Source organism: Dryas octopetala, chromosome 7, assembly GCF_963921425.1.
Source record: "Dryas octopetala chromosome 7, drDryOcto1.1, whole genome shotgun sequence".
NCBI classification, from domain to species: domain Eukaryota; kingdom Viridiplantae; phylum Streptophyta; class Magnoliopsida; order Rosales; family Rosaceae; genus Dryas; species Dryas octopetala.
Genome location: NC_141372.1, coordinates 2,063,094 through 2,077,552, shown reverse-complemented (window position 1 = coordinate 2,077,552; position 14,459 = coordinate 2,063,094). Strand labels below are relative to the sequence as shown.

Below are 14,459 nucleotides of genomic sequence, written 5' to 3'. Positions count from 1 at the left end.
ATACTTTACTCGATTCTTTGACTTAACCAATCAAATGGAAAAGTTTGGTGAAACTCTTCCTCACCAACGAATGGTACAGAAAATTTTGATTAGTTTAACAAAGCTATATGATCCCATGTGTGTGATTATTGAGAGAACTATTGATTTAAATACAGTTTCAGTACATGAGGTTGTAGGGTCACTTAAAAGCTATGAACTCAGACTGGATAGGCATGAGGAAGATTCAGGCTATGCTGAGAAGGCTCTGGCCAGCATGAGTGTTTCATCAAACTCTCAAAACTCTCAAAACAAACCTTACAATCACAGTGGAGGAAAGAAAGGTGCCTGGAAGGGTAAACCCAAGAAGTGGGAAAATAAGCCAACTGCAAATGTGAAGGGAGTTGGAGCAGATGCAGGGAAGACCAAATGTAGAATCTGTGATAAGCTTCATTTTGGGGAATGTTGGTTCAAAGGGAAAATCAAATGTCACAACTGTGAGAAATTTGGGCACATGGTGAAGGACTGCCATCAACCAAGTAAAAGGGGACAGGTTGTCAACTATGCTAATCAGGTACAAGAGACTGCCACTATGTTTTATGCATGTCATAAAGCATCTGTGGAAAATTGTAAAGATGTGTGGTACCTGGACAGTGGTTGTAGTAACCATATGACAGGGTGTGAGTCTCTACTTGTGGACATTGATCGAAGTGTGAGATGCAAGGTTAAAATGGGGACAGGTGATCTTGTTGAGTCAATTGGCAAAGACACACTACCTGTTAAAACCAAGAATGGCACAAGATACATTACTGAAGTAATGGTTGTACCTGGATTAGATGAGAACTTGTTAAGTGTTGGACAAATGGTCGAGCATGGCTATTGGTTGATCTTTGGAGATTTTTCTGCAAATATTTATGGAGATAAAGATTTTAAAAGTCTAGTTGTGAGTGTGCAGATGAAAGGGAACAGGTGTTTTCCCCTTGCTCTCGAGGACATTGGCTCTGAAATGGCAAACAAAGCCACTGTCATTGATTCCTCCTGGAAATGGCATAAGATATATGGCCATTTAAACTTTGACAGCTTGTTACAACTGCAGGATAAGGATATGGTGTATGGACTACCTCAGATTGCTGGAAAGGATCATGTGTGTGAAGGGTGTGCAGTAAGCAAGTCTCACAGAGAAGCCTTTGACAAAGGGAAGGTTAAGAGGGCATCTAACCTACTTGAATTGGTACACACAGATGTCTGTGGACCAATGACAGAAACTATTGGTGGGAATAGATATTTTCTCACATTTATTGATGATAAATCCAGGATGTGCTGGGTCTATTTTCTGAGATGCAAATCTGAAGTGCTAAATGTATTCAAGAAATTCAAGTCAATGGTGGAACTACAAAGTGGATTCATGATCAAGAAATTGAGAAGTGATAGAGGTGGAGAATATACCTCTTTGGAATTTGATCAATTCTGTGAAAAATTTGGAATTGAAAGACAATTAACAGTCTCATACTCACCTCAGCAAAATGGCACTGCAGAGAGGAAGAATAGAACTATTGTAGAGATGGCTAAGGCAATGCTACATGAAAAACAAATGCCTAAGCATTTTTGGGGAGAAGCAGTCAATACTGCAGTCTATTTACTCAATAGATGTCCCACTAGAGCTTTGAAAAATGTGACTCCATTTGAGGAATTCAGTGGAAGGAAACCTGGAGTCAAACATTTGAGAATCTTTGGTTCCATTTGTTACACTCATATTCCATCTCAACGAAGGCATAAGTTGGATGAATCAGGTCAGAAGGGAGTGTTTGTAGGCTATGGCATCAGGGAGAAAGGATATAGAGTGTATGATCTAAGAACAGCCAGGGTTATTGTCTCTAAAAGTGTTGTGTTTGATGAGTCAGCTTTGTGGAATTGGGAAAAGGAAGAGATTATATATGCTACTGTGCCCTGGACAGATGGGGAAATTGAAGATGATATGTCTGCAAGCTCAGAATTGCCTAACCAAACTCAACACAGTGTGGAGGAATTCCCAAACAATGATCCTTCTGCTGCTGAAAATTCTTTGAGGTCAAACTCACCTGAAGTCAACTCAAGAAATGAGATTGTGCTGACTGAAACTTATAACACTACTCCTTTAAAATTGAAGAACCTGAATGAAGTATTTGCTCATTGCAAACTTAGTGTCATTGAACCTTAAAGCTACTTTGATGCTGCAAAAGATCAAGCATGGCAAAAGGCTATGGAAGAAGAGATCAATATGATAGAGAAAAATCATACCTGGGAACTTGTGTGTAGACCAGGAGATAAGCCTATTGTAGGAGTGAAATGGATTTTTAAAACAAAGCTTAATCTCGATGGCTCAATACAGAAACACAAAGCTAGACTGGTTGCAAAGGGGTACACTCAAAAGCCAGGAGTGGATTTCAATGAGACCTTTGCACCAGTAGCTAGATTGGATACAATCAGAACTTTAATTGCACTTGCAGCTCAGAAAGGATGGAAGCTATATCAACTAGATGTGAAATCAGCTTTTCTCAATGGAGTATTAGAGGAAGAAGTTTATGTTGAACAGCCTGAGGGATTTGTGGTTCCAAATGCTGAAGACAAGGTGTACAAATTAAAAAAGGCTCTCTATGGACTTAAACAAGCTCCAAGAGCTTGGTATAGCAACATTGATTCATTTCTGCTACAGTGTGGTTTTGAAAAGAGCTCAAGTGAAGCAACTTTGTATGTGAGGCACAAAATGGGAAAAGGCACACTCATTGTATCCATCTATGTGGATGATATTGTATACACAGGGAGTGATAAGGAAATGATGGAGGAATTCAAACAAGAAATGATGAGAAGATATGAAATGACAGATTTGGGATTATTACATCACTTTCTTGGCATTGGTGTTGTTCAAAAGGAAGGATGTATATTCATTCATCAACAAAAATATGCCTCAAGTCTGTTGGAGAAATTTGGTTTAAAAAATTGCAAGCCTGTTTCAATCCCACTAGCCACCACAGATAAGCTACGAAAAGAAGATGGAAGCAAGGCTGCAGATGAAGGGTTATATAGGAAAATAATTGGCAGTTTGCTTTACCTAACAGCAACTAGACCAGACATAATGTTTGCTTCTAGTTTGCTGGCTAGGTTTATGCATTGTCCAACCTCCAAACATCTTGGAACTGCCAAAAGGGTACTGAGGTACATCAGTGGTACAATTGACCATGGAATTCTATACAGAAAAGGGGAATCAGCACTTCTAATTGGCTACTGTGATAGTGATTGGAGTGGTGATGAAGATGACATGAAATCAACCTCTGGTTATGCATTCTCTTTTGGTAGTGGTGTTTTCTCTTGGGCATCTGTAAAGCAACAAAGTGTAGCATTATCCACTGCAGAAGCCGAGTACATGAGTGCAGCAGAAGCCACCACTCAAGCTATCTGGTTGAGGTTTGTTTTACAAGACTTTGGTGAAGAACAAGTGGATCCAACCACTATAATGTGTGATAACACCTCTGCTATTGCAATGACAAGGAATCCTGTGTTTCATCAACGATCAAAGCACATTAAAAGGAAGTTTCATTTTATCAGAGAGGCAATGCAGGAAGGGGAGATTGATCTTCTATACTGCAAAAGTGAAGATCAAATTGCAGATATATTCACCAAGGCTTTAGCAAAGGAAAGGTTCTGTTTGTTGAGAAGTATGCTTGGAGTGAATTCAATTAAAACCTTAGAAGGGAGTGTTGGAATTAAGGATTCTAATTGAATTCCAGTCTTAAGTAGCTGCTTTAATACAAGATTAAGTTAGTTAATTAGTTACAAATGGTTTGTATTAATTTTCTGACAGTTGGCACTGCCTTATAGGACAGATGCATGAGTGGTGATGATGTGATCACAGTCACTCCACCTCATTTGTTTTGTAACCGTTTTCTTGTCCTTACATGGACATGATTTGATATAATGAAATTGTTGGTGGCTGGCTCATACTGAGCATCACGCATATTTTATGCTCCCTCATTTCCTCTCTTCTCTCTACCCTTTCCTTTCTCTGTTTACCATTGCATCAATGTTCAACAATTTCTCTATATATAGCCAAAGAATTCAATGTTAAATTACACAATATCAGCTATCCATGAGTACTGCTTAATTTTGTAAATCGCTCTCTTCTAGTTCTGCCTCTTGGGTCAAATAGCACTCAACAAAATGGTATGTAGTTATGTACTGCATCCATTTAGTAATAAAAAGTCCACCTTGACCTGGCTTTAATGCTCTTAAAACCACCCCATGTTTTGTCTAAGCAATTTGATAATGTTTCTTGTGTGCTTGTTTGCCAGGGTATCTTCAAAGACCTAAAACTCCAACCTAAGCAAGAAACAATGAGGTTAGGAGGAAAGAGAGCAGTAATTTTTGTATATGGTAATTGGGAATTAATTCCTCTCTGAAATTTTCTTTATGATTTCAATTAGTCTCCCACTTGTTTCCTAATATATATCTTGAAGAAAAAACACTTGGGTAAGTGGAAATATTCTAATTGTTGCATGCAGCTATGCAGGGATTTGATACCATGGCATTTCTTGCCAATGCTCTGAGTCTGGTAACCTATTTCAGCCAGTATATGAACTTCAGCTTCATAAAATCAGCCACCACACTTACAAATTTTGCAGGCACAACATTTATGCTTACAGTCGTTGGTGGATTCATATCTGATACCTATTTGACAAGGTTTACGACTTGCGTTTTGTTCGCATTCATAGAGTTGGTGGTATGTACTAGACCGTGCTGATCTCCCATTTTGCCATAATAACAACCTGATCAATTTCATCAATATGAATCACAAATGGGCGGAATGTGCAGGGATATGCTCTGCTTACTCTGCAAGCTCACTACCACCAATTGAGGCCCATTCCTTGCAAATTTGTAGCACCAAATCAAAGCAATCAACGTCATTGTGAGGCTGCAAACAGTGGCCAAGAAGCAGTGCTCTTTACAGGTCTCTATCTAGTTGCCTTGGGGACAAGTGGTGTAAAAGCAGTTTTGCCAGCTCTAGGAGCTAACCAATTCGATGACAAGGATCCTGAGGAAGCAGCTCAACTATCAAGCTTCTTCAACTGGTTCTTGCTAAGCCTTGCATTTGGAGCCATTCTTGGCCTCACTTTCATTGTATGGATAAGCAACCACCGGGGCTGGGACTGGGGATTTGGTGTGTGTACCTGCGCCATCTTGTTAGCAATTGTGTTTCTGTGCATGGGAAAGTCATTTTTTCGGCACAATGCACTCCAAGGAAGTGCCTTCGTCCGTGTTCTACAGGTGCCCACGACTCTCCATGTACATGTATATGTGATTATGTGCCTCTGACATTTTGAGTTTCACCATAGTATTCAATTTTCATATTGTCTCAAATTTCAGGTATTTGTAGCTGCCCTCCGAAATCGCAGACTTCCCATTCCAAGGAATGCAGAGGAATTACATGAGATTGATTATGAAGAAGCAGAGGCGCATCATGATTTTCTTCCCAGAACAGATCAATTTAGGTGCCCTTTGATTTACCTTTCTATTGTAATGATCATGAATTCAGGAATGCCATCAAAATTGTCAAATATTAATGGACAGTATCAAACTTCCCAGATTCTTGGACCGGGCTGCAATTGCTAGGAACAATGCTGGTGAATCAACATCAATAAGCCTGTGCACAGTGACACAAGTTGAAGAAACAAAGATTCTACTTCGATTGCTACCAGTAATACTCAGCACTGTATTCCTCAACACATGTTTGGCTCAGCTTCAAACTTTCTCCATCCATCAAAGCACCACAATGGACCCAAGTTTCCTGGGTTTCAAAGTGCCCAACACCTTCATCCCCACAATCCCCCTACTCTTCATTCTGGCTCTAATCCCATTATACAATCAGGTTTTCGTCCCACTTGCTCGGAAGCTTACCGGAATCCCCACAGGCATTCGACACCTCCAACGAATTGGCGTAGGGCTGGTGCTTTCAGCCATTTCAATGGCGGTGTCAGGAGCTGTGGAGGCTCGTCGTAAGTCTGTGGCTGTTGAGCACAATATGGTTGATTTTGCTGGACCTTTGCCAATGAGTGTGTTCTGGCTGGGGTTCCAATTTGCTATATTTGGGGCAGTAGATATGTTTTCCCTTGTTGGGCTGCTAGAGTTGTTATATGCAGAAAGCTCAGCTGGAATGAAGTCACTCAGCACAGCCATAACATGGTGTTCAATGTCCTTAGGATTCTTCTTAAGCACAGCGATTGTGAAGGTCCTGAACAAAGTGACTGGTGGATGGTTGGCTCATGATAATCTCAACCGAGATAAGTTGGATTACTTCTATTACTTGTTGTCAGTGTTGAGTGTGATAAATTTTGCAGTTTATTTGGTCATTGCATCTTGGTATAGATACAAAGTGGTTGAAATGAAGCCAGTAGAGAATAGTAATGGTGCTGATGCAGAAGGAAAGGTTGAGAATGTAATGGTTAAAGTACAAGGATTTAGCAATGAATACATGTCAATGATGCAAACTGGAATATATGTAAATAAACAATGACTAAGCAATGAATGTGAGAGTACGAGACTCAAGAACAGCATAAGATCAAACCAATATCTTTTTTTTGGTCATAAGAATATAAGATCAAACAAATATACGTCATCCAAATTTATATAACTTTTGTTTTTCTTTAATTACTTTGCTTTCCATTTATTAAAAAGTAATTTATTTACAAGACCAGTAAAGTGTGTTATATAACAATTGACAAGTACAGTTTCATCCATCATGCACTAAGGAAAAGGGAAATGACACAAACACACCTTAATGGTGAATGGTGAATGGTCAGTCCTCACAAATTTGCCGTGCATATAAGGAAAAGCTTGCTATGGTCTTCTTCACTCTTCCCATTATCATCTTCTTCTCCTCCAAGGCTCCAATTCCCAACAGACGCTACCTACCTCCCAGCCTCCACCTCCACCCCTGTATCACTCTCTCTAATTTTGATCTTCCCTTTTTATCTGTTTCAGTCCCAAGAAGAGAGAAACTCCAAATCACATAAAGGAGACATTGGGTTTTTCTTTTTCCATACAAGATGATAATTTGGCTATTTCGTTTGAGCAATCAGAATCACTGTTTGCTACGGTGCTTCAAGGGCCTCGATCAGATGGACGCTAGAACACAGATTAGCTAGACTTTGCTACTTATCGAGTTAAGTTTGATTTGTATAGTATTATCAAGCATTTATAAGGTTCTCTTAGGACCTGAGTTGATGATTTTATTAATTTGATTTCTATATATTCACGATTATAAAGTCAAAAACATCACACCAATATCAAGTAATCAAATTCTACGTAAAGTTTGTTTTCTTAATTACTTTTTTCACTTATGAAAACATAATTTATTTACAAGACCAATAATAAATGTTATTTAACAACTTGACATGTACTGTTTCATCTATCATCAAGAAAAGAAAAAGAGAAATGGCACAAACAAAGCCTTGTCACCATGATCTGTAAAAAATTCTCAAACAAGAATACTATATATGTTACAACAAAGTTTAGTCTACCATTTCACATCCAACGTTAGCGCCTCAGGAGGGACAAGAACAGATGTTAACTTGGTAAAGGAAACATTGGACATCAAGAAAACACTCCATGCAGCTGAATCTGCAACAATGAAGGGTCTTATCTTCTTAACAAAGAGAGGCTTCAACCTCTCTATGTCAACTCTCGCCCAAACTTCAAACCAAACCCGTTCAACAGCCGGCCTAGTTCTCCACCCTTCCTTGTCTCGGAGGGTGCCATTCCTCCGAAAATCTCTTTCGAGCTCAAGCTTGAAGCGGACAACTGTCGAGGCTTTGATTTTCCCTTCAAGAAATCCCGACAAACTATTTTGCCGAATCCTATTACCAAGAAAGCTTTTCCAAATTCTTTCCAGCATAGATATCCTACAACTTAGAGACTCAATGGGGCAAGCCCGTTTTTTATACGGATGACTGCTGTAGCACTTCTCTGGAAGCAACTCAATCATCTCCTTGGACATAAAATTAGTTTCAATGTGGGCATCGGGATTTCGAGTCCTGTATGCAACCAATGTTGCAGGCCCTAAAATGCGAATTGGAACTAATGGCGTGCAGTATGAGTGCCAAAAGGGCCAGAACTCAGTTCGCTCCTTGTGAATAGCAGCATTTTCATTTACTGGTAAACCAAGATCAGATGCATGAAACACAGACACTTGTGTTGCTCTTCTTACCTCAACACTAATGCCTTCACCAACAAGAACCCTTTTCAACCCACTATATGTAGTGTTCATCTACAATATAAACACCAATTATATGTTCAGAACTTCAAATAAACACATCAATTTGAATATAAGTGAATGTAAAGTGTTAAGCAATATGTCCAATTTACAACAATGGAAATTGAATATAATTCTGAAATTCAAGATTCAATTAAGCATTGAATTCTGAAAGCGAGCGTATCGGCAATGAAAGGGAGAGGTCATGGGTGGTAGCACCGACTCGTAACTCAAATGGACCCTCCGCTTTGAAGGTGTCAACTACAGCCATGGAACTAAGCTCCTTGACGAGAGAGCGGAAATGGGTTCTGGGTTTCCTGAATTTTTTCCAGGAAGCGACGTCGTCAGAGAACAAAACCACCACCCGGGACTTTCCGAACCCGACCCGGAACTCATAGCGCTGGGCACTCCCGAAGCGTACCCTGCTGACATCCAATCTGGAAACCCTGAGGTCCTGCAATTCCCAGTTGTGCTTGGCGGAGATTTGCTTTAAAACGTCCTTAATTTGACAAAAAAGTAGTATTTAAGAATCAGAGAGAGCAATGAATAATGAGATAGATCTGTGAGAGAGAAGAGAGAGGTGGTGAAGTAGTACCTGCAAGATTTGGGTGTTGTTTAAGAAGGAGGAATTAAATGCGAGGATTAATTGAAGTGGGAATTGGAGGTAGAAGAAGAGGATGAGAGACACGGGGAGACCGCCGGTCCTCATCTTTGTATTTGTCACCATCCACCTGAGACCACCTCTCTCTCTCTCTCTCTCTCTCTCTCTCTCTCTCTCTCTCTCTCTCCCACAACCTATGTTTTGCGTTTGGGATGATGATGCTTCTTCATCCGACGGTTCAATTTTTAATCAGCTGCTGCTTTTCTACGTTTGTTTACTTTAAAATTCCAACATTTTAAAACCTTCAAAGTTGTTCTCAATGCAAACAAACTAAAAGGAAAATATTGTTGTACACTTGTACCAAAAAGGATCCAATTAAATCAAATTTTTTGTTTTTATGAGGTGACTTGAGTTAAGTTTGTTCTCATCAAATTTTCTTAAAAAGGAAGGAAGTTGAGTTTAGTGGGCTTGCAAAAATGGCCTCTAGGGCCTACCTCCATATCCATTTGATTATTCCACTTATATGGTACTAAATTCTCATCAGTTCTACTTCTGACTTTTGATTAAACTTGTTCTGATATAATATATACAGAAATTTCGTCGTTCCATTTGAAGCTAAACTTACTTTGCCGATTTATTTGGATTTGGATTAGATTTATTTAAAGTCAAACTATTTTCTTCAAAAGTCGAACAATTGGTTTGAACTAAAACGACCAACTCAATCAAGGGCAGGGTCGATCAACATTGCTAACCAAAAACGATTTACAAACAAACAAAAAAAGTAAGCGTCTTATTATAATGGAACAGCAGAACTCCAAAGACGCCATTACAAAGATGCTCGGAAGCAAAGCCTACAGGCTTTCAGCATTACTGCAAAGAACCATCTCAGAACCATCTCATCTCCATCTCATCATTATAAGAATCATTACCCCAACATCAATGGCAGTCAGACCTTCACTTTGGCACTAGAGGTGCCATTTTTCCAGATAAACCTTCGCCTCCCTTCAGACATTTGGTCCCTCCTCGTAGGTGCAAAAACCTCATGTATGGCATCTGAACCTCCCAACAGATAAGAACAAAATAATGGATTGAATGATACAGGATGAATACTTAGTTTTCATGTTTTTGTTCCCACTCTTTTGCTAAAACAGAAGGGTAGCATGTTCAGAGTGCTCAGCAATGGGCCCAAAGAGTAGTACAAATAAAATCAATATCTTGATATTGAAAAAATACAAGTCATAAGAAATCCTCCCCCCTGCAAACAGAGGGCAATCTGTCAAGAGATCGCCACAGCATTCTTTGCTACATGTGGATCACACATGGTGTCAGATACTTTGGAGGGAGGCCAATAGCGAAATACTGATCGACCAAGAATGTTTTTGACAGGAAGCGGACCCCTGAACACAAGTTCACAACATCAACAAGTCAGAGACATAATCATTCAGATGGAAGGATAATGATGATCTTAAATATTTAGATGCAATAATAAAGGAGTTTAGAATTACCAGTTATGAGAGTCAAAACTGTTATTGCGATTATCTCCCATAACAAAGACATAGCCTTTTGGAATAACCTGCAAAATCAAGCAAAACAGACAACAAAGACCTTGTAAGCAATTGGCCATGTTTCTTATTATAAGCAATTCAACTTAAGGAAAAGAGATGAATGAGAAGCCAGGAGAAGATGCTTACCACTGGATCCATTTCATAAGCAAGTGGCTCTAATATGTAATTTTCATTTTGAACAACACCATTCACCAGCAATTTCCCATCGTGAGCCTATTGCATAGAACAACATGCCAAATACAACATGTCAAAAAAAAAGGTATATAATTTTTGCTTTTTATGAATACACAGCCTGAGCTATAACCAACTACTAGAACATTAATGGGATCTATACCTCAACACAATCTCCAGCCTTGGCCACAATTCTTTTTATGAATACATCGCCTGAGCTATAACCAATTTCCTACACAGCATACAGAAGACACAAGGGGGAAATGTCAGCACCAAATGTTAAAAGATCTTACAAAACGCAATTCATACATACATTATATACATTACCTGTAAGATTGGAGGTGCCTTGAAAATTACTATATCTGAAACCTCAGGCTTTCTAAAGAAATATGAAACCTGATTTATCAAAACAAGGAAAGAAATTAGCTGGGTATCAACAATTTCTCAGATAAAAATTAAACAGAATATCTGATTGAGAATATAATCCAAAATTGATTTTCAGACACCATGTAATACTTGCAAGCATAACCTTCTATATCCCAATTCCAAGTTCACAAGTCTTAATCAATCTAGGAATCAGAATACAACATTTAACCAATTGAAAAAGTTGAGCTCACCTTCTCAGCTAAAACGCGATCACCCACATCGAGAGTAGGGTACATAGAAGTCGAAGGTATTGATCTGGGCTCGGCCAAGAAGGACTTGAACAACACACTAACAGTGACAGCAGTGAACACAGCCTTAGCGTCCTCCGAGCAACAATTCAACAACCGCGATATCCAACCGTTCCTCTCCAACCCCTTGTTACTTAACCGCTGCGAGGGTTCAGTAACCTCATCCACACCCAGTGTTCCACCTCTGTCCACTTCCTTCACCGCCGGTACCAGAACAGACTCGTTGCAGGGAAGCCACTTCGAGCCCTGTAAAAAGGGCATCATCGAACTGGCTTTAAACTGCGAAATAGCCATGGTCGTAGTCGAAATACCAGATACCGTAGCCGTTGACTTGAGAATCGAGATCAAGCCCAACACGATCGGGCTCTTGGAGCTATCGCCGCCGAGGATCTCTTCGGCGAGGGTGGTGTAGAAAGACGGCGACGTTTTGGCCCGAGAACTGGGTTTGGGGCGGGAGAATTTTGACTGGTAATTGGAGGGGTCGAGTTCGGGTTTCTGGTTTGAGCCGAAGACCCGAGACCTGATCCAGCATTCGTGGAACCGACAATTGCCGGCCCGGAGACCCGCCGAGGAGGCTAGGTTTTGGGCGACGTAGCCGGAGAAGCCGAGGGTGACGCGGATAGCCATAACTGCGAATTTGAGTAGGTTAGTGAAGATGTGGTACAGTGTGCTCTCGGAGACAAAGAAGGGGGATCTGGGGAGCCCTAGAAGCCAAGGAATGCCATTTCGGATGAGGAAGACAGTGAATCGGAGAAGGGAAGGTTGAATTGAAGAGTGGGGTTACAGTTTTCGGAGAATTGGAGGCGATTGGGAATTTTAGGGCTCAAGGGGAAAGCTCGGAGTTGCTTGCCGAGCTTCGCCGGCGAGAGCGAGAAAGAGAGGGAGAGGGCTCACGAGTCACGAGCTGGTTGTTTGGAACGTCAGAAAATGGATTCAACTGGGAAAAGGTATAGGTTTAATAGAACGGCGGCTGTGTTCAGCTGCGAAAGTGGGCTCTTTTCTTTCCTTAATTACGATTCTGCCTTTGTCTCCGACATATCATACATTCTTGAGATTTATCTTTTCCCTTTTCTTTTTTTTGTGATAATATTTACAAACCTTTAAGTTCATTAAAAAAAAATTGATTATGTTATTTCAAAATTCAATCCAATTTATATGTGGCATAGTTATCAAATATTAACTAAATCTCTAGATTTTCAAATGTTCTTTCAGATAATTTAAGATCCTAAATTCCTAACCATAGAAATCAACGTTGGGTCTGAACTCTGAAGTTTCAAACATAAAACAAAATACAAATACAATTATAATATTCGGGATTTGTTGAAATTATTATTTAATATGCATCCAATTAAATTAAATGATCACACTAGGATCCAAGAGACACAATAAATTTTAACATGCATTAATTTACTGTTATATGATTTTCTCCTTTTATTTGCAAGTCATTTAATTATGGTTGGAACTTGGAAGACATCCAAATTTTAGTATCTAATGTATAATGACTTTACAAATTATTCATGAAAAAAAAGAGTTAATTACACTTACATCTCCTGAGGTTTATCGTCTTTTCACATACACCCATGAGGTTTCAATAATTACACATACACCCCATGAGGTTTTAAAACTGTTATATATAACCCCTTATAGTGAGACGAAAATGATGTGAAATTATGCAAAAAAACATGCTAAGGGATTAAATAATCTAATAAGATTATTCAAGGTGTAAGGTCTAATCTGAATACAAATATTTTCTTTTTTATTTATTTATTTTTTTTCTTGTAGGGGTTATATGCAACAGTTTTAAAATCTCAGGGGGTGTATGTGTAATTATTGAAACCCCAAGGAGTGTATGTGAAAAGACGATAAACCTCAAGGAGTGTAAGTATAATTAACTCGAAAAAAAATCGGTCTCTATGTTTTACATTAAAAACAAATTTAGTCTATCTAATTTTAAAACTCCACAAATTTGATCCATGGTTTCAAAATTTGTTGTTCACACATTCTCTATCACATGTATTCAATATTTTTATTACTTTAAAATGTATTCAATACTACTACCCAATCATAATTAAACACGTAATCAATATTTTTATTATTTTAATTTTCTAGTGGCAAATCCTTTTTATAATCTGAGTAAATACTAAATATATGTCTTGTAAGAAAAGATATGAAGCTAAAGCATTTGCTTTGAAAAAATATGCGTGGCTATGAATACCATAGAAAATTAGGGAGTTATAGGGATAATTTGGTCATTCAACAATTTTATGGGAGAGAAGGGGATCGTACAGTGTAGAGGTTGGCGATGGAAATTTATGTAAAATTGAGGGTACTCGTGGCTCCCAGTCTTTTACCATTAGTTTGGTTGACTTTGACTTTTCTGTGTTGCATTGCCTTCCTGCAACTTTCCTCGTTTCCACTTCCCCCAATACAACAGAAACAGAGAATGCAGAAATAGAAAATCAAGATGTCTGGAAGACGATAATAGCCCTACAAATTTCTTTTGCATAAGAGAAGGTACAAGGATATACTGGAATTAAAGTACATATCTAACTGTTCCATCAATAGACAACTAGCAGTCTAGCATTTTACTTTATGAATTATCTTGATATTTTATACCCAAATTCTCCCCAATTATCTTGATATTTTATCCTAAAAACCCAAAAAAAGAAAAATATAAGAAAAAGACTGAAAACACTCTTATATGAGCACTTTCGTACAACTTATATATGTTGTCGAAGAAAAAACTAAGTACGTGAAATAATAATATTTTGTATTTATTTTTCTTAAAAGAATAAAGGAAACTGCCATATATGATATATATCTGACGAATTAAAAATTGGGAAAGACAACTGGTGCTTCTATTGGTCCTTTATTGTAAATACAAATTTGTATTGATCCTTAATAGAAATTTCTTTCCATTTCAATCACTACCTTTTAGGCTTTTACTCTTTTAGAAAAGAAGCATTGCAATTCGGAACTTCTTTGAAGTCTTAACAAATATTATGTATAAAAAATAGGGTAAAGTGGAAATGGGTAAAGAAAGGGGGTGTTTTTTTAGTTGACTCTTTTACGCTTGACTGGGTGGGTGCTTTGTATTGACGCAGCTAATGACGGAAGCACATATGTCAGCAACTAAAAGTTGACTGGATTAACAAATGTGAATGAACAATATAATAATGTGCTATTTGTGA

The 14,459-nt window shown here is 38.6% G+C and overlaps 3 protein-coding genes across 4 annotated transcripts; 1 reads left to right on the top strand and 2 right to left on the bottom strand.

Annotated features, from left to right (window-relative positions):
* Window positions 1-4,513: 4,513 nt before the first annotated feature.
* LOC147278327 (protein NRT1/ PTR FAMILY 4.5-like) lies at window positions 4,514-6,520 on the top strand. Its single transcript, XM_086250146.1, has 4 exons — window positions 4,514-4,729; window positions 4,822-5,274; window positions 5,374-5,498; window positions 5,593-6,520. The coding sequence occupies exons 1-4, from the start codon at window positions 4,514-4,516 to the stop codon at window positions 6,518-6,520; spliced, it is 1,722 nt and encodes a 573-aa protein (XP_086106272.1).
* An 883-nt stretch (window positions 6,521-7,403) lies between these two features.
* LOC147278326 (signal peptidase I) lies at window positions 7,404-9,050 on the bottom strand. Of its 2 annotated transcripts, none has more exons than XM_086250525.1 (3): window positions 8,853-9,050; window positions 8,443-8,756; window positions 7,404-8,273 (listed from the first exon to the last, which is right to left on the bottom strand). In XM_086250525.1, the coding sequence occupies exons 1-3, from the start codon at window positions 8,982-8,984 to the stop codon at window positions 7,523-7,525; spliced, it is 1,197 nt and encodes a 398-aa protein (XP_086106651.1). In that variant the 5' UTR covers window positions 8,985-9,050; the 3' UTR covers window positions 7,404-7,522. The 2 variants fall into 2 exon arrangements, with proteins under 2 accessions (XP_086106651.1, XP_086106650.1); XM_086250524.1 differs by having other exon boundaries at window positions 7,404-8,272; window positions 8,481-8,756; window positions 8,853-9,048.
* A 569-nt stretch (window positions 9,051-9,619) lies between these two features.
* On the bottom strand, window positions 9,620-12,192 carry LOC147278325 (putative thylakoidal processing peptidase 2, chloroplastic). The gene is made up of 6 exons (XM_086250526.1): window positions 11,212-12,192; window positions 10,922-10,990; window positions 10,758-10,826; window positions 10,550-10,636; window positions 10,364-10,431; window positions 9,620-10,255 (listed from the first exon to the last, which is right to left on the bottom strand). Exons 1-6 carry the CDS (start codon window positions 11,893-11,895, stop codon window positions 10,135-10,137), a joined length of 1,098 nt encoding a protein of 365 aa, XP_086106652.1. The 5' UTR covers window positions 11,896-12,192; the 3' UTR covers window positions 9,620-10,134.
* Window positions 12,193-14,459: the final 2,267 nt, after the last annotated feature.

Coding starts and splice junctions, on each gene's coding strand:
- LOC147278327 (XM_086250146.1), top strand. CDS start 4,514: ATGCAGGGATTTGATACCATGGCATTTCTTGCCAATGCTCTGAGTCTG. Junction 4,730..4,821: donor TCGCATTCATAGAGTTGGTG/GTATGTACTAGA, acceptor CGGAATGTGCAG/GGATATGCTCTGCTTACTCT. Junction 5,275..5,373: donor CCTTCGTCCGTGTTCTACAG/GTGCCCACGACT, acceptor CTCAAATTTCAG/GTATTTGTAGCTGCCCTCCG.
- LOC147278325 (XM_086250526.1), bottom strand. CDS start 11,895: ATGGCTATCCGCGTCACCCTCGGCTTCTCCGGCTACGTCGCCCAAAAC. Junction 10,991..11,211: donor ATCGCGTTTTAGCTGAGAAG/GTGAGCTCAACT, acceptor TTGATAAATCAG/GTTTCATATTTCTTTAGAAA. Junction 10,432..10,549: donor CTTATGAAATGGATCCAGTG/GTAAGCATCTTC, acceptor TTGATTTTGCAG/GTTATTCCAAAAGGCTATGT.
- LOC147278326 (XM_086250525.1), bottom strand. CDS start 8,984: ATGGTGACAAATACAAAGATGAGGACCGGCGGTCTCCCCGTGTCTCTC. Junction 8,757..8,852: donor ACAACACCCAAATCTTGCAG/GTACTACTTCAC, acceptor TGTCAAATTAAG/GACGTTTTAAAGCAAATCTC. Junction 8,274..8,442: donor GACCTCTCCCTTTCATTGCC/GATACGCTCGCT, acceptor GTTTATATTGTA/GATGAACACTACATATAGTG.